The following is an 18,425-nucleotide window of genomic DNA, read 5'->3' as shown; positions in this document are numbered from 1 at the left end:
ACCTTTGTTCTTAGTGCCTTTCCTGGTGACTTCCCATAACTGGTCTTCCCCTTCCTTTCCACATCTTTTGTCTTCAGCTGAAGCAGGTTTTGAGGAGATCATTTGGGCCACTTGGGGAAGTTACTCAGTTTTCCTGGTCTCTCCCATGTATATTGGAGGTATACATGTTAGGAAAATTCAGTTTGTTTTTCTCCTGCTAATCTGTCTTTTACTGCGGGGGGGGGGGTTCAAACAAGAACCCAGAAGGGTAGAGGAAAAATTGCTTTCCTCCCCTGTAATATCCTGGATATCCAAGAGGAAAATGCTTTCCTTCCCTGATCCTTCCTTTGAGGGTCCCTAACCTTTTGTTCTTCTCTACCTCTTTTGTCATGAAGGAATAACCACCCTCACTCAATCCAGTTCCAGTTCCAAGTCCTTCTTATCCCTAAGGGTCAAAACAAAGCCCAGCCCTGAGCCCCTGAGTCTTTGTGCTTTGGATAACTCTGAGCTCTAAGGCACTATAATTAAAGTAGAAAATAATTGTTTGCAAGGGAGGGGTTTAGTCACGTGAGAGGAGGACTTGTCTGCAGAAGCCCAAGTCCCAGAGAACAGGCCATGGTCAGGTACAGGCATAGGGGATGGGGGAAAAGGCCCCTTGAGCAGCCAGTGGAAGCAGGAAGGGCCCAGGATAACCACCCAGCTCTCCAGAGAAGCCTGTGGCAGACTGAGAACTCTCCTCTCTGGCCAGAGTCATGCCAACCCAGGCTCTGCTGCCCATCCTTCTCCTCTCTGTGCTGCTGCTACAGGCCCAGGGAGGGCACCATAAACTGAACAGGATGCAGAATAGGTGATGGACTAAGGGGGTGGGGAGGGAAGGGAGCCAGGAGGGGCTGTGTCCCTTCTGAGGGAGACCTGGGAATTGGACCCTTTCAGCACATTCTGCTTTTTTTTTTTTTTTAGCGTTTATTTATTTTTGAGACAGAGAGAGACAAAGCATGAATGGGGGAGGGTCAGAGAGAGGGAGACACAGAATCTGAAACAGGCTCCAGGCTCTGAGCTGTCAGCACAGAGCCCGACGCGGGGCTCGAACTCACGGACCGCGAGATCATGACCTGGGCGAAGCCGGCCGCTTAACCGACTGAGCCACCCAGGCGCCCCTAGCACATTCTGCTCTTGATGAGGTTTTGGGGTGATGGTGGGGTTCGTGGGGTCTGGAGCTGACAGCCAAGAAAGAATTCTTGAAGATGTCTTTGGTGCAAAAAGGTGATTTTATTAAAGCACGGGAACAGGACCAGTGGGCAGGAAGAGCTTCACTGGGGTTGTGTAGAACCATGGACTTGGGGGAGGTAAAGTCAAAAGGGAAGTTTCCAAAGAGACTTTCATAAGCTAAAGACTCACAGATTACTGGAAGCCTAGCTATTGTCAAGCTAAGGTTGTTTTTCCCTCTAGCAAAGCATTAAGGCGGTAGGGCCCTCTAGGACAAATGTTCCTGGAGAAATGTACTACTCTATATTTGCCTCAAGTACTTGTCGATGGGCTGCAGGTTATAAAGAAATTTAATTTTACCTGCCATTTCCTTCTTGCCTTTAATCCTTCCCCACATCACTATGGAGGGAAGGGTGATAGTAGGGACTCCAGGAAACTGAGTCCATAGGTTTCTAGAGACTAGGCTATTGATAAATTTGCTAAATTTTTAAAATTTATTTAAATTTTAATTTACTAAGATATTTGTAAACTGATGGAGACTCATGTCCTGTATGACTGTGATCTCTATCAGTTAGTCATTTGTTTTCTGTCCTTTCCTTTGTACTTGTGCAGTTAGGAGTGTCTGAGGAATATCTCATATCCCACCTGGGGGTGGGGGGTGATGCTAGCTTGTGCTTGGCCCTCAGCCTGCCTTATGGTCCCTCATCACTCTGACCACAGCACTATGAAGATTCTGGGTCTTCCCAAACGATAGCCCTCTGGCCCCTTTACGCAGCACCAGGAACACTGATGGGAGTGGAGGGGGAAACTATGTCTTTTGACTCTCCATCCCAAGTACCCAGACACTAAACAGTACACTCAGTAGTGAAAGGTACATCAGGGCTGAGAATCACTTGGGGAAACCAAACAACTATTCTTGGATTTCTGTACTTCTGTGACCTGTAAACATCCAGTAATATTGATGGGAATGGGTACAGAAAGAAAGGGCCCTGGGAAAGTAAGTTTTGGGGTGTCAAGTCGAAGTTCTCATCAGAGGGACCAGGATGGTGGCAGCGGAAGGGAAATAGTGCAAGTGGTATTTTCTGGGAAGGGGCAGGGGTCCTGGACACAGTGACAGGCACAGGAGAGAGGGGGACAAGTGACAGGTCATCTTCTTCTCTGGACCCTGCAAATCCTGGGGAGTGAGAGGGTCTGCGGGATGTCTCAGACTTTGCTGAGTTCTCAGAGTGTAGATTCTATGGGGGGTAGCTTCACCCAAGCCATGACTTACAAGGGATACAGGTTCCTGGCTGCAGACAATGGAGAGGGCCCAGGGAGGCCAGGCATTGAGATCTGTTGGGGCGGTGGGCTAAATGGGTAAGGGGCATTAAGGAATCTACTCCTGAAATCATTGCTTCACTATATGCTAACTAATTTGGATGTAAATTTTTAAAAATAAAAAATAAAGTTAAAAAAAAAAGTAGTGAAATGGAGTTGAAAAAGCTAAAAGCCACTGTTGATAAATGAGTTTATTTGTCAAGGATTTGCTCCTGCCCAGCCCTCAGTGAGAACAGACTGGTGTCCAGCTGGGAGATTAGGGTTTTAGACGTCTTTCAAAGATTTCCTGTAAGACAGAAAGGTTATATACTCAGAGGTTAGGGAACTCTGAGGAACAATCATTCATTCCCAAGCTTAATATTACCCATCTATGGCAGACCCTGGGACAGGAGTACTTTTTGTAACAAGAAAAAGTCCACTTCTGAGGTGGGGAGGTGGGTTTGGTTCATTGAACAGAGAAACATAGAGATTTGGGGCCTGGCTGAGCCAAAAGGGCTCATAGAAAGGTCTGACTCTAGAGACAATGGTTAGAAATTTGGACAAAAATCAGGAAAAGAGCAAACCATTGAGCAATATAATGAGAACAACATAGGCATTGATTATATAATGAACAATATGCCCCAGCCTGGTATCTTGGTTTATTTGCCGGTGAACTGCTGTCCAGGTTTAGGGTACATTGTCTTCCACTATTTTTGTGCCTAGGATTTAGGGTGCTTCGGCCTTCTGTTTATGAATAACAGCATCTGAGAATCAGTGAAGATCCATGCCCAAACACACCTCCCAACTCACTTTATTTTTCCAGCAGATGTTTCCACAATAGGTCCAGCAGCATGTGTGATTTTTGTTTATACATTTAAAGGTTCCAGAACACTTCTTGGTGCATTCAAGGACATTTGGCTGTCCCCAGCACTCCTCAAGTAACATTTCAGCCCCTGTAATTGAGATGAGATGGGAAGAGGCTCACAGGGGCTACATAGCCAAGGTGGGAAGAGAAGTCCTTCATGAGCTTAACGGCCCCTCCTAGAATCAAAGCCCCACCAAGCCCCACCTGACTATCCATCTGCCTTATGAGAAAATCCCCCTGCTGAGCTTCCTCATTGTGTCTTCACAGATCTCTGCCTTCTCTGCTCCCACAGACCTCTGGGCCCTCATCAAGCATCCTGGAGACAGGACTCCTCATACTCCCCATGTTCATGTGTCATCCTATAAAATCTACATTTCTGTAATAGGAGGGGCCCAAGGTAGCCTCTAGCCTTATTACCATACTTAATTCCTAGTGTGGGAAGCCAGACCAGGGAGAGTAGGGAACAGATTCTTTCTCTTTTTCTTCTCTTCCTTGCTGACTCCACCTTTAAGAACAGCTTCTCACCAAATTCTCTCTCTCACTCAATTTTCTTGGTACCCTCGACTGATTCCATTTTCTCATCACATGGCCCCCAACTTTGCCCCACTAGGGCCCCATCTCATGTCTCTTCTCTATCTTTTCATATTCAGAAAGATCCTGCCACTGAAACTAAGTGTATATATTAAGAAAGCCCCATATGGGACTCATTAAAGTACACACAAGCTAAGACACAGAGCTTCTGGAAGTACAAAAAGTTGTGGTAGCCTGACATGGGAAAATATTATATCCTCATAACATATGGAATGTACATAAAAGGTGACAGGTACCCATTGCCAGGTTCAAGGTTGGAGAGGAAGCATCAAAGGACCTCAACTTGGACACTTCTTGGACTCTGTGCGTAAGAAAGTCTCTGAATCTCCACTAGGTGTTCCAGGGAAGGTCCTGAGTCCTGAGTCAGATGTGCCAGACACAATACCCCTTCACTTATCCAGGAACAAGCAGAGTACCCCCCGCCCCTTTGACTCCCCAGCCCGGCCTAGTCACCTACAGTTGTGTTTTTCTTTTATCACTCCCAGCACAGACGGTAGCACCATACAGAGGAATGTCATGGGTTGAGGCGTCCAGAGCTTCATGATGCTGACCGTATGTGTCTGAATATATACTGTCAGGATGTTTTTCCCCTTTCCAGTTGCTGCTGGAGACCAAGAAGTATAAACAGAGTTGTGAAGCAAGAAGACGTGCTCATAGAATTTCTTTATTCTTTGTCTACTCATTCCTCCTTGCCTCTACCCACTCGGCAAAAGGCACACTGAACATTGGCTTTGCTAAAAGGTTTCTCTCCATCTCACATTTCATGCCTTCCTTTTGCAAAAAAAAAAAATTATTTTGAAAATGTGTTTTTAAAAATGTGCTGCCTTCCCCTGATTAGAAGATAATTTAGATCCAGCTTACAAAATTCTTAAAACATAAAAAAATGCAAAGAAGACAATGAAATATTTCTAGTAACCCCACTATATTGGTGTATGTTATTCCTTTATATGTGCACATAAAGCTGAAATCAGGCTATCTGGCTTGACTTTTTATTTATATATATATGATATATGATATATATGATATATATGTATATGTTATTTATTTATATATCTTGGTATTAAAATTAAAGTTTTGGCCAAGACCTTCAGAGAGACCCTAAAGTGAGCATGTGAGACCAATCAACTTGTACTTTCAAGAAGATGTGCTCAAAAATCACCTGCAAAAAAATATGTCAAATTCCTAGTCATTTTCTACCTTTAAAAAAGTCAGAGTTTTAAGAGTCACCAACCACTCTTGGGCCATTTTTCTCTCTCATTTTTAAAGAATGCTGTGCTCTTTTATTTTCTTTTTTAAAGTTGATTTACCTTGAGAGAAAGAGAGAGAGAGATGAGGGGGCAGAGAGAGAAAGGGAAGGAGAGAGAATCTTAAGCAGGCTTCGCACTGTCAGCACAGAGCCCAATGCAGGGCTCAAAATCAAGAACCGTGAGGGGCGCCTGGGTGGCGCAGTCGGTTAAGCGTCCGACTTCAGCCAGGTCACGATCTCGCGGTCCGTGAGTTCGAGCCCCGCGTCAGGCTCTGGGCTGATGGCTCGGAGCCTGGAGCCTGTTTCCGATTCTGTGTCTCCCTCTCTCTCTGCCCCTCCCCCGTTCATGCTCTGTCTCTCTCTGTCCCAAAAATAAATTAAAAACGTTGAAAAAAAAAATTAAAAAAAAAAAAAAAAAAAAAAAAAAAAAGAACCGTGAGATCATGACCTGATCTGAAATCAAGAGTCAGACACTTAACTGAGGGAGTCACCCAGGTGCCCCAACTGCTGTGCTGTTTTAATTCCAAGTCACCAGAAAGGCTTTGAGAATACCTCCCATAGAGCTTTTTATGCACCCCCAAGGTTTTGTGGAGACACAGTAGCAGGTGTCTGAGTCACAACAGAGAAACAAAGGGTAGGACACTGGCTGAAATGACCTATGGCCACAAGCAAGAGACTACAGCTTGTGCTATGGCATTTGATAAGGCAACATATGGAAGAAAGCCAGTGTAGGTTTGCACTAGCTTCATGTCAGGCGGGCTGCCTGGGAAGGCCAGGGGACCTCAGCATAAAGAAGTAGAAAGTGAGTAGCCAGATGCCTAGGGCCTGGGAAAGGTATCAGAAAGGAGGTAGATTCCGCCATATCAAGAGAACCACAGGTGAGAAACTTGCATCAGTTGGGGTGGGGGGAAAACTCAAAGAACCCTTGAAACCACCCACAATAGAGTAAACTTTAAGCAATACTAAGCCCAGAAAGCACAAAGCACAAAGGTACAATCCTCCCTGCCAGAAAGAACCATCCTGACCCCCTCTCCTCCTCTCCCTCCTCCCATCTCCAAAATGGCACTTAGCCAGCTGCAGGAGAAGAGGAAACTGTCCACTCTCTTCCCCAGTTGCAGGTTTCTTGGTGTGGGGGAAGCCACAATTTCAATTTTAGTATTTTGACTATTGCATGGGCTCAGACTCTTTTTATATATTCTAAAGTCTAGAAAAGTCAAGTTCTACACCCAGGGTCTCACAGGGAGGTAGGGAAAAAAAAGTAGCTTTTATAAATAAATTTAAATGAGACAAAAGACAAGCTTTTCACCATACTATCAATAACACTCTCTGTGAATATTTTCCCAATATTCTAGTTACATATAGCATTCATACTTCCCCATTGATCATAAGGTATCTGAAAATTTGTAATATCTGAAAATTTCTCTGCATTAGGAAAAAGTGTCAGTAGGAATATTGCAACTGAAATTCAGTTAAATCCAGTATTAGCTTCAGAGCACAAATGTCTAGCTCCAGAAGTCCTGAGTAAAGGGTACTGCCTATTACGAACCCTACATAGTTGTTGCCAGTTTTCTTCTCCATTAAAATTGGTTTATTCTGCAAATAGGATGCTCATCTTGTCTCACCATAAAAGGGAAATTCCCTCCCACTTGTTACCACACTGAAGACTGTCAATATCATATAAGACAGAGAACAAAACATGCGCATTGGAATCAGAGAGACCTGGGCTTGAAACCTGACCCCAACGCATTGAGCTTAATTGAAACTTTGAAATTGGCCTACCACCTAACTTCTCAGAGCCTCAGTTTCCCTACCTGTAACATGGAGGTGATATTATAATCCACACTGCAAATGTTGAGTATAGAAAGTACCACGCATAGGGTCTGGCACATGGAATGCACAAAATAAATGGCCGCTATTGTGATTATTAAGCTCAGACTCTCTTTTCTTCTCCAGAAGAGTAAACATTGATCTCATTGACTTTATTGTGGTCTTTTTTTTTTTTTAACTATTTGACCTATTTGGAATTAGTTCTGGTGAGTGATCATAGTACAATTATCAATTTCATTAAATTTAACATTGACAAAATATACTTTTATACACTTATCTAAGCTACTATCAGTATTCCATTTTACAAATTCACCCAGTAATGTCCTTTGTCTTATACAACACTGAAATTTTTGAATAACAGAGCCAAACTTTTCTTTTAGTTGAACATTCCTCATTTTGGGCTTTGTCTGAAATTTCTTATGATTAGACTCAGGTTATACATGCTCAGTGGGAATATTACATAATCAATACATAGTATCCTTGTCAGGGTAGCATGCATGAAGGGACACAGTGTCTATCCACGTCATCTTTCTCTCTCTTAGTTTCTCCATTTGAACAAAAAGGACAATAATTTCTTCCATATAGGGATAGGGTTGGCGTGATCTGGAGGCATGATTTAGACAGGGAACTCATCCAACCAAACCACAAACAAAAGTGTTTGCAAGTTCCCAATTCTAGCCCCAAGACTCTGACCTCTACCTACCTCTGAAGATGTTCGAGTTGGAAGCTGGTAGCTATTTGACTGGTGGCTCTTCCTCCTGGTCTCTGGGAATGCCAGAGCCCCTGCACAGGGCAACGATGAGCAGAATAGATTTCAAACACTCAGAATGTAATTATCGTTCTGGCTGTGACAGATCTGGGAGTTCTGCCCCAAGCCATAAGTTGGGTACATTTAGAACATTATGACTGAATTCCTATTCAAGTGGTACTTTCTTTTTTCCTTTCTTTTTGCTGCAGGTAGCATAGACAGAAGCAGATCACTGTGGAATTGCAGGAGCCTCCTGCACTCCACCAACACACACATTTCTGGAAGGCTGGGTGATTGTGGAGGTGGGAGAGGATCTATGTATCTAATTTTCTGTAGCATCTATGTGAAGATTTTTATAAAGCCCCATCCATCTTTGATATTAATTTCTCCATTGCTAGGATCAGCCTACATTACTTTATCACCAATGTCTTGTGACTTTTGTGCTGATGAGAAGAGAGAGGTCTGCCAAGAGAGCTTGCAAAAGTCCACATAACATAGAAATTTAAAACACAGACTTAAGCCCCTCTTTGGGTGAGCTCCACTTCTCTCTCTCTCTCTCTCTCTCTCTCCCTCGCTTACTTGTGCCCACTCTCATAAATACATACATTTGTACACACACACACACACACACACACACACACACAGACTTTATCTGGATCCAAATCCTAGCTTCCACTTACTTGGGCAAGTCACTAATCTTCTCTGCACACTAATTTCCTCATTTGCTAATGGGGATAATAATAGCACTTTCCAACCAATAAGGTTGTTGTGAAGGCTCCAGGAGTGATTATGTGTTAAGCACTTAGAGCCAAAGTCTGGCATAGAGTCTATGTTTGTTTGTTAAATAAACAAATGAAACACTCGCCCAATGAAGTGTTGAGAATCATTCAGTTTAAGAGCAAATTTACTATGTGTCAGATATGTAACATGTATTAATTAATACATACTTTCAATGACACTATGAGTTTAGTACTACTATTATTCTTATTTTACAGATACAGAAACTGAGGCACAGAAGAGTTAAGCAACTTGCCCAAGGCCACACAGCTAGTAAGTGCCAGGTACAAGATTTAAAAGGAAGTGAGTCTAGAGCCATGTATGCCAGATGGTCAAGTCCCCAGTTTCTCTTGAGAGAGAGAGACTGAGCACGAGTGAGGGAGGGGCAGAGAGAGAGGGAGACACAGAATCCAAAGCAGGCTCCAGGCTCTGAGCTGTCAGCACGGAGCCCAACACAGGGCTCAAATTCACGAACCTCAAGATCATGACCTGAGCCGAAGTCATATGCTCAACCGACTGAGCCACCCAGGTCCCTTACCTATAACTAATTTGAAAAACTGAATCAAAAATCTCAGCAAAAACCTCCACCAAAGAGAAGTTCTGGACCTCAACAAAATAATATCAGACTGAATTAAGCAGTGTACTAAAAGGATTATACATCACTCACGATCAAGTTAAATTTATTCCTGAAATGCAAGAATACTTTAATATATGAAAAATGATCGACATAATATACCACATTAAAAGAATGGAAGGGAAAAAAACACATGATCATCTCAACTGATGCAGAAAAATCACTCAACAAATCTCAACAGCCTTTCATAATAAAAACAAACTAGGAATAGAACACCACCTCAACATAATTAAAGCCATATATAAAAAACCTGGGAACACCATGGAAGGTTTTTTGTGTGTCTCGCATCCATGAAATACAACCAGATCAACACTAAACCATTCTGCACACCTAGAAAACTGAATTGAGGATTAACACAACAATCTGCACAACCTGAACCACAGAACTCAGCAGGTATGCGGCGCAGAGGGATGAACTGGGGGAGAGAGAAGCCGCTGAGGGCAGGGAGCTGTTTTTTGCTTGTGGAGAGAGGATGGAGATGGGGGGCGGGGAGAATGTGGGAAAGCACCCCCCCCAAAAGCAGCTGGAGAGAAAGTGGAAAAGTGGAAACAGCTGCAGGGACTGAACTAATTTTTTTTTTCAACGTTTTTTATTTATTTTTGGGACAGAGAGAGACAGAGCATGAACGGGGGAGGGGCAGAGAGAGAGAGGGAGACACAGAATCGGAAACAGGCTCCAGGCTCCGAGCCATCAGCCCAGAGCCTGACACGGGGCCCGAACTCACAGACCACGAGATCGTGACCTGGTTGAAGTCGGACGCTCAACCAACTGCGCCACCCAGGCGCCCCTGCAGGGACTGAACTAAAAAGGAAGAAAAGAGAAAGGAGAGGGTTTAAATTCCATTAAGACTATAAACGGGGGGAGCGCGGGCACAGAGTCTGAAACTCTGCAGCTCGATACCTGGCGGTGCTCTGGTGAGAAGGGTGAATCCCCAGGAGCAGAGCAAAGTCCGGGGGTCTTCGGGCCACAGGGGAGAGTCGGTTTCCCTCTCTGGAGGACATCTGGTAGAGGCTGTGTGCCCCAGTGGACCCGGGGGGAACAACCACATTCGCTGGTGCTGGAACAAGGTGGCTGGGGGTGAAGCCTGGTGCCAGACGCGTGTTGTGATTTTCCATAATCCCTGAAGCGCTGCTGCTACACGATCGCGTGAACTCTTTCTGGGGCGGGCTGGCACCCGGCCGCGGTCTCTGGGCTTCGGCAGCAGCACGGTCCCGCCAACGTTCCTGGGTGCCGCCGGCACCCGGCCACTGCTCGGTGAGACCCTTTCGCAGAGGGGCAGGATGGGTCAAAGCCGCAGCCCTTCAGAAGTAAGGGGTCGGGAAACACGGCCACATCTGAGAGAAAACTCAGGAGAGAGGTGCTGCCTGGGACTTGGTCAGGACTGTGTAAAAGCGGGGAGTGGATGGAAGCTGGAGACAAAGGACCGGTGTGCAATTGGGGGTCCGGCAGAACAGAGTTACAACACTAGAGACTGGGTAGCTGGGTGACGCCATTTTCACTGCTCCCGCGCATGCGTGTACACACCTACAGGCGCCACAACAATTCACACCAGTAAGCTGAGCAGCGCCATCTAGTGGAGAACGGAGCCATTACGCTAAGCCCCACCCACTGGGCCAACCTCGCTCTTCAGGAACACAAATCTCTCCACCTGCTTAGCTTACAGACAATAAAGCGCTTCATTGTTTGACTTCTAGGGGAAAACGAAGTAATTTCAATCGTATTTCAGTCTGCTCGCAGGTCCATCTATTCACTTTTTTTTCCCCTTTGTCGTTTCATTTCTTTTTCTTGAATACAGAAAGGGAAAAAAATTTATTTTTATTTTCAATTTCTATTAAAAATATTTTTCTTTAATTTTTTCTACACTGAAGACTATAGAAAGCTTATGAAAGAAATTGAAGAAGACACAAAAAAATGGAAAAAGATTCCATGCTTCTGGATAGGAAGAACAAATATTGTTAAAATGTCAATACTAACCAAAACAATCTACATATTCAATGCAATACCTTTCAAAATAACACCAGCATTCTTCACAGGGCTGGAACAAACGATCCTAAAATTTGTATGGAACCAGAAAAGACCCCAAATAGCCAAAGCAATCTTGAAAAAGAAAACCAAAGCAGTAGGCATCACAATCCCAGACTTCAAGCTGTATCACAAAGCTGTAATCATCAAGACAGTATGGTACTGGCACAAAAACAGACACTCAGATCAATGGAACAGAATAGAGAACCCAGAAATGGACCCACAGATGTATGGCCAACTAATCTTTGACAAAGCAGGAAAGAATATCCAATGGAATAAAGACAGTCTCTTCAGCAAGTGGTGCTGGGAAAACTGGGCAGCAACATGCAGAAAAATGAACCTGGACCACTTTTCTTACAGCATACACAAAAATAAATTCAAAATGGATGAAAGACCTAAATGTAAGACAGGAATCCATCAAAATCCTCGAGGAGAAAGCAGGCAAAAACCTCTTTGATCTTGGCCGCAGCAACATCTTACTCAACGCATCTCCAGAGGCAAGGGAAACAAAAGCAAAAATGAACTACTGAGACCTCATCAAAATAAAAAACTTCTGCACAGCAAAGGAAACAAGCAGCAAAACTAAAAGGCAACCAACGGAATGGGAAAAAATATTTGCAAATGACATATCAGATAAAGGGTTAGTATTCAAAATCTTTAAAGAAATTCTCAAACTCAACACCCAAAAAACAAATAATCCAGTGAAAAAAATGGGCAAAAGACATGAATAGACACTTCTCCAAGAAGACATCCAGATGGCCAACCGACACATGAAAAAATGCTCAACTTCACTCCTCACCAGGGAAATACAAATCAAAACCACAATGAGATACCACCTTACACCTGTCAGAATGGCTAACATTAACAACTCAGGCAATAACAGATGTTGGTGAGGATGCAGAGAAAGAGGATCTCTTTTGCATTGTTGGTGGGAATGCAAGCTGGTGCAGCCACTCTGGAAAATAGTATGGAGGTTCCCCAAAAAGTTAAAAATATAACTACCCTACAACCCAGCAATAGCACTACTAGGTATTTATCCAAGGGATACAGGTGTGCTGTTTCGAAGGGGCGCATGCACCCCAATGTTTATAGCAGCGCTATCAACAATAGCCAAAGTATGGAAAGAGCCAAAATGTCCATCAACTGATGAATGGATAAAGAAGATGTGGTATATGTATACGATGGAGTATTACTCGGCAATCAAAAAGAATGAAATCTTGCCATTTGCAACTACATGGATGGAACTAGAGGGTATTATGCTAAGTGAAATTAGTCAGAGAAAGACAAGTATCATATGACTTCACTCATATGAGGACGTTAAGACACAGAACAGATGAACACAAGGGAAGGGAAGTAAAAATAATGTAAAAACAGTGAGGGGGACAAACATAACAGACTCTTAAATATGGATAACAAACAGAGGGTTACTGGATGGGTTGTGGGAGGGGGATGGGCTAAATGGGTAAGGGGCACTAAGGAATCTACTCCTGAAATCATTGTTGCCCTATATGCTAATTTGGATGTAAATTTTAAAAAAATAAAAAAGAAAATTAAAAAAAAGAAAAATGGTTAGATTTATGTGTATTTTATCACAATAAAAGTAGAAAAATTATAGTGGAAAATCCTGTGACTATTTTAAAATTTAACATTTATAATGAATATTTTCCCATAGTCTTAAATATTTTCTACAACTTCATTGATTAAGGGATTGGTCTGCCAATTAATCACCAGTTATTGACATCTTGGTTGTTCCATTTTTTCCCTATTTTAAGCAATCATTTCACTATTATTAGTTACATTCTTATAACTAAATCCTTGAGCATTTCTTTATTCCTTGGGAAAGCCAATGTGAGAAGAAATGAAAATACACACAATTTAATCTGTGCATAAATGTTGCCAATTCTCCCTTCATAATGTTTGGGTTATACTTGCACCAACAGAATATGGGTCAACCCATTTTCCCTCATCCTGACCCTGAACCATAGATGATCCAGAATGTCATTCAGAGGAGCCAATGTATTATTGATTGGAAGTTCACAGTTGTATAGTGTCATACTCACAGACCTTAGGTTCATCAGACAGATTTGAAACTCACCTCCACCACTTGCTGACTGAAAAACTTTAGGTAAGTCGTCTCATTTCTCTGAAACTTCATTTACTCACATGTAAGAATGGGAAGAATAGAGTTCATCCCATCAGGTGTTATAAGATCTTTTTCCTAAAAACAAAACAAAACAAAAAAAAAAATACAGCTCAACAAGGAAAGCAAATAAATCAATCTATAACCCATAGCCACAGCCTAATGAGGAAATAGAGAATGCTACAAATTTCAAACAATCTGTGAGCAGAGAAATAAAACACTCATATCCAGCAGATTTGGATTAGTAGTGTTGGCATCCACATAGATGCAATGTGAAAATTAATAAAGGGAAACCTCACTGAAATGGAGTTGGGAGGCCACCAGGGGGAGTGCTCCTACCACACTACTTGTTATCAATTGCTGACCCAACAGGAAATGTTCCCAGAAAGTGGATAGTACCTTAGCTTTGTTGTCACAGCAAGACGAAAGGTTTTCCTCCTCCCCTGGCAATAGCCCACCCAATAAGAGACTATCACAACCAATGAAAAGCCATTCTAGTTGGAACTCCCTGTTAATTCCCACTTTCCTCTATAAAAGAACCTTCCTCTCCTTTCTTCTCTGGACTTTCCTATTCTTCTGTTGAAGCTTGTTAGCCCTGATTTGCAATTCTCTGCTATTCCCAAGTTAACCTATTCTTGCTGGTAAAGAATAACTGACAGTTTTATATTTTAGGTTAATGGCAAAGACATACACAGATGGTATGGAAATGAGATATGAGCAGGGGGCTTAGCCTAGAACACAAGGCTGATATCTGGTAGATCAGGTCTCTCTGGTTCCTAAGAAACCATAAGGAAGGGATTTGAAAGTACAAGGGACCCAAATAGGCAGATATTAAAAGACACCACTTCTTAGGGAATGCATGTGTGGAAAGGGGAGCCCCTGTCGGAGACTTAGTGGCAGCAGGCAAGAATGAAGCAAGAGGAGATATCAGTGGGTCTTTGGAGCCCAAATACCTGATTACATAGGTTGCTCATTTCCAGAAGAAATTATCTGATCAAGCCCAGTCTCATTTATACCATTTCTATTTGACAATGGACTGCCTCTATACACATCCCATTTTAAGACTTCATAGGTCAGATAGCTCCCAATTTGTGATGGATAATTCCAGTTTCAAAGTGACTCAATGTCCCATGGTCAGGCATTCAGTTTTTTTACTGGGGTCCACTAGCAAGTAAAGAGATGCTTCTCAAATGGAAAGCACTTGTCAACAGAAGAGGACAAGGCTTCACCTCAATACTCCAAGTATGTGTTCTGTGATTCTCCTAGTTGAGTATGCAAATGTTCTATCCAGCATCTTAATCCACCAGAGACACATTTAGTAAAATGCATAGGCTAGGTGCTAAGACCCAACTGGCAGGCAACTTTCAACATACGCTGATCATGCTGCAGAATCTTTTCTTAATCTGGGTCTTGTTCAAAACTAGCAGCCTTAAAAGGCATGAATAGACACTTTTCCAAAGAAGACATCCAGATGGCTAACGGACACACAAAAAGATGCTCAACATCACTCTTCATCAGGGAAATACAAATCAAAACCACAATGAGATACCACCTCACACCAGTCAGAATGGCAAACATTAACAACTCAGGCAACAACAGATGTTGGCGAGGATGTGGAGAAAGGGGAATCCTCTTGCACTGTTGGTGGGAATGCAAACTGGTGCGGCCACTCTGGAAAACAGTATGGAGGTTCCTCAAAAAATTAAAAATAGAATTACCCCATGACCCAGCAATTGAACTACTAGGTATTTATCCAAAGGATACAAAAATGCTGTTTCGAAGGGGCACCTGCACCCCAATGTTTACAGCAGCACTATCGACAACAGCCAAAGTATGGAAAGAGCCCAAATGCCCACCGACTGGTGAATGGATAAAGAAGATGTAACGTACATATAAATGGAATATTGCTCGCCCATCAAAAAGAATGAAATCTTGCCATTTGTAACAATGTGGATAGAACTAGAGCGTATTATGCTAAGCAAAATAAGTCAGTCAGAGAAAGACCAGTATCATATGATTTCACTCATATGTGGAATTTCAGAAACAAAACAGATGAACACAGGGGAAGGGAAGCAAAAATAAGACAAAAACAGAGAGACAAACCATAAGAGACTTTTATTTTTTTTTCAACGTTTATTTATTTTTGGGACAGAGAGAGACAGAGCATGAACGGGGGAGGGACAGAGAGAGAGGGAGACACAGAATCGGAAACAGGCTCCAGGCTCTGAGCCATCAGCCCAGAGCCTGACACGGGGCTCGAACTCACGGACCGTGAGATCATGACCTGGCTAAAGTCGGACGCTCAACCGACTGCGCCACCCAGGCGCCCCCATAAAAGACTTTTAAATACAGAGAACAAACTGAAGGTTGTTGGCGGGGTGTTGGGTGGGGGGATGGGCTAAACGGGCAATGGGCATTAAGGAGGCATTGGTTGGGATGAGCACTGGGTGTTAAATGTAAGTGATGAATCACTAAGTTCTATTCTTGAAATTACTATTATACTATATGTTGACTAACTTGGACTTAAAAAAGAAAAAAACTCTGGGGGCGCCTGGGTGGCTCAGTTGGTTAAGCGGCCGACTTCGGCTCAGGTCATGATCTCGCGGTCCGTGAGTTCGAGCCCCGCGTCGGGGTCTGTGCTGACAGCTCAGAGCCTGGAGCCTGTTTCAGATTCTGTGTCTCCCTCTCTCTGACCCTCCCCTGTGCATGCTCTGTCTCTCCCTGTCTCAAAAATAAATAAAACGTTAAAAATAAATAAATAAATAAATAAATAAATAAGAAAAAAACTCTGAAAAAATAAAAAAATTTAAAAAACTAGCAGCCTTATATTTCCCAAAGAAATAGAGAATGCCCAAAAGTGACATTTGTCATCTCCAAAATCCAGAGGCCCACCATGCATTTTCTCTTGCTTCATGGTGAACAATACAAGGTGCCGGAAGTTGTCTCCTGTCTCAAGAGAATGTCTCCATATGACCTAGACCAGTGGATCTCTGAAAATACACCAGATAGAAAGTCTTATCCTCTGGCATGCACGTAATAAAGCATGTAGGCTACCTACTATTTCCCCATGGTCAGTTAGCACAATGTAAGTGACCTGAGAGACCAGCATGATGTCCTGTGGGATATCAAGTAATCAAAGTCTCTTCAACCTCTATCATGTCACAGGGCCAAGGAGATGACTTAGTCCTGACTAAGATAGTGAAGGCATGTGGCTGAGTCCCTGCATATGAGAAAGCTACTTCTTATTACCGTGATGAGAACTTGCGAAGAAAAAATTTGCTAAAGCATGTCTGGGGCATGAGAAGAGAACGGTGCAGAAGCCAGGGCAACTGCAAGGCCATTGTTTCTCACAGACAGACCAGCCTGATCAACAATTCTCCTCAGCTGGGACTTGGCTTTCTGGAGACCCAAGCCATGGCACAATTTACATTCGCTTCCTCCTCTGCCTCCATGAGATTCAGGGTCTTGCAGGGGTCCCCACTCCTCCACTTGATCTACCACAGGGGCTCACAGTTGTCCCATACCACAGAACTTGCAGTGCTGGCCAGGCAAGCACTCCTCCCAGCCAAAGCAGTCTAGGTATGGCCTCTCGGTCCAGTGAGGCAATGTGGAGTGTCCAGAGAGCTCTGGGGAACACAGGCCAAGACACGAGTTATCACAATGGAGAAAACCAGATCCTTCCAGTAGATTTCATGGTCTGGGGTGTTCACACTGGTGGCAAGGAATAGGTCAGCTGGCAGCATGGTGAACCCACATAGTGGGGAACACTGGTCATGGACGTGGAGGTCATTCTCTATGTGGGCCCTGGCAGGTAGCTTTGCCTCTCTTAATAGTCTCTCCCAGGGTGTTCGGGGGCATGGCCAAGCACTGGGAAGATGCTTGCAGAGTCAGGTTGTCTGAGGAAGCACCCGCTAAGATCTGCTGCAGGGTATGCCCTTACCATCCACCTACATCTGATGATGTCTGTGCTGCTAATGGATCATGATCTCTTTCCTACAGTCTCCTAGTCCCAGCTCCCAGGATAGGTGGAGAAGCTCCTCCAATACCAGGAGCCCTGGGATGCTTCTGAGGTGGGCCGTAGACTCTGGCCTGAGAGATGCTGGTTTCTTCTGTGGGCAATCCTCACTGATGCCCACAGGAAGCACTGCCCTGGAGTTTAACACTGCACACCTGCCTCCAGCAAGCCCTGCCTACCTGCCTGAGTTCTTCACACTTGACTCCGAGTCCCCTTTGGGCACATGTGACCTAGTCCCTGGATTTAGTCCCAAGACAACCTCAGAGGAGCTCTGCTTGCACAGAATTCCACTGATTCACCATGAGACCATGGGCAACACTCATACTGACCCCTTAGTGGCCAATTAATCCTTAGTAGTATCACCGTGAACCACCTGTTCCCTACCACCTGGCTTCTTTCTGGGTTAAAAGAGAGAGAGAGAGAATGAGACCATAAGGAGGAGGATTGGGGAAAGGTGGGGACCATTCATTTGATGGAAGACATTGGAGTCTCAGGTCCTGGGACCCCATTCCATGCCCCATCACAAAAGGGGCCATATTGATGGAGGGTGGGGTGGGAGACGATAGTGTAGGCACTCACTTCCACACCCATGTTCTCACAATAATGGAGGAGCAGTGAGCAAACAGGGAGTCCAGACGAACATCGTCCTCTAGCCACAACATGACCTCTCACTGTCTTTTGGCCTCAAGCATGTCACTTAACTCCCTGCGATTGGTTTTCTATATTGTAAACATATGGTAATCTGAACCTCACAAGGAGAATGGGTAGAACAGGATGGAGGTGGATTAAATTTAAGAAGAAGCCTCCTTGGGGACCTCCTACTTTGTGCCCCAGAGTGTAGCCCCACCCCACCTCATGTTTAACTTGGCCCTTCTGACTCCAGGCTGAGGAGTGTTCTGGTTAGCATTGGGAGGTACCACACATGAGCAGTTTCTTCCCTGGCGTCACTGGTTCAATGAGCAGATCAACAATGAGGCTGGGCCTCGGGGCCCTGGTGGGGGAGCAGGGGCCAATGGGAGAGAAAATAAAGAAACATCACAAGGGGGGAGAGATCAGAGCCCTGGACGCAGAGAAGGGAG

At 44.0% G+C, this 18,425-nt stretch overlaps 1 protein-coding gene across 3 annotated transcripts; it reads right to left on the bottom strand.

Annotated features, from left to right (window-relative positions):
- Nucleotides 1-2,675: 2,675 nt before the first annotated feature.
- Nucleotides 2,676-10,225, bottom strand: WFDC11 (WAP four-disulfide core domain 11). Of its 3 annotated transcripts, none has more exons than XM_042980294.1 (4): nt 10,070-10,225; nt 4,395-4,541; nt 3,280-3,434; nt 2,676-2,788 (listed from the first exon to the last, which is right to left on the bottom strand). In XM_042980294.1, exons 1-4 carry the CDS (start codon nt 10,215-10,217, stop codon nt 2,759-2,761), a joined length of 480 nt encoding a protein of 159 aa, XP_042836228.1. In that variant the 5' UTR covers nt 10,218-10,225; the 3' UTR covers nt 2,676-2,758. The 3 variants fall into 3 exon arrangements, with proteins under 3 accessions (XP_042836228.1, XP_007077884.2, XP_042836229.1); XM_007077822.3 differs by having other exon boundaries at nt 3,292-3,434; XM_042980295.1 differs by having other exon boundaries at nt 4,395-4,538.
- Nucleotides 10,226-18,425: the final 8,200 nt, after the last annotated feature.

The sequence above is a fragment of the Panthera tigris genome, chromosome A3, assembly GCF_018350195.1.
Source record: "Panthera tigris isolate Pti1 chromosome A3, P.tigris_Pti1_mat1.1, whole genome shotgun sequence".
NCBI classification, from domain to species: Eukaryota; Metazoa; Chordata; class Mammalia; order Carnivora; family Felidae; genus Panthera; species Panthera tigris.
Note: the sequence above shows the minus strand (reverse complement) of the source record. Positions and strands in the feature narration are given on the sequence as shown.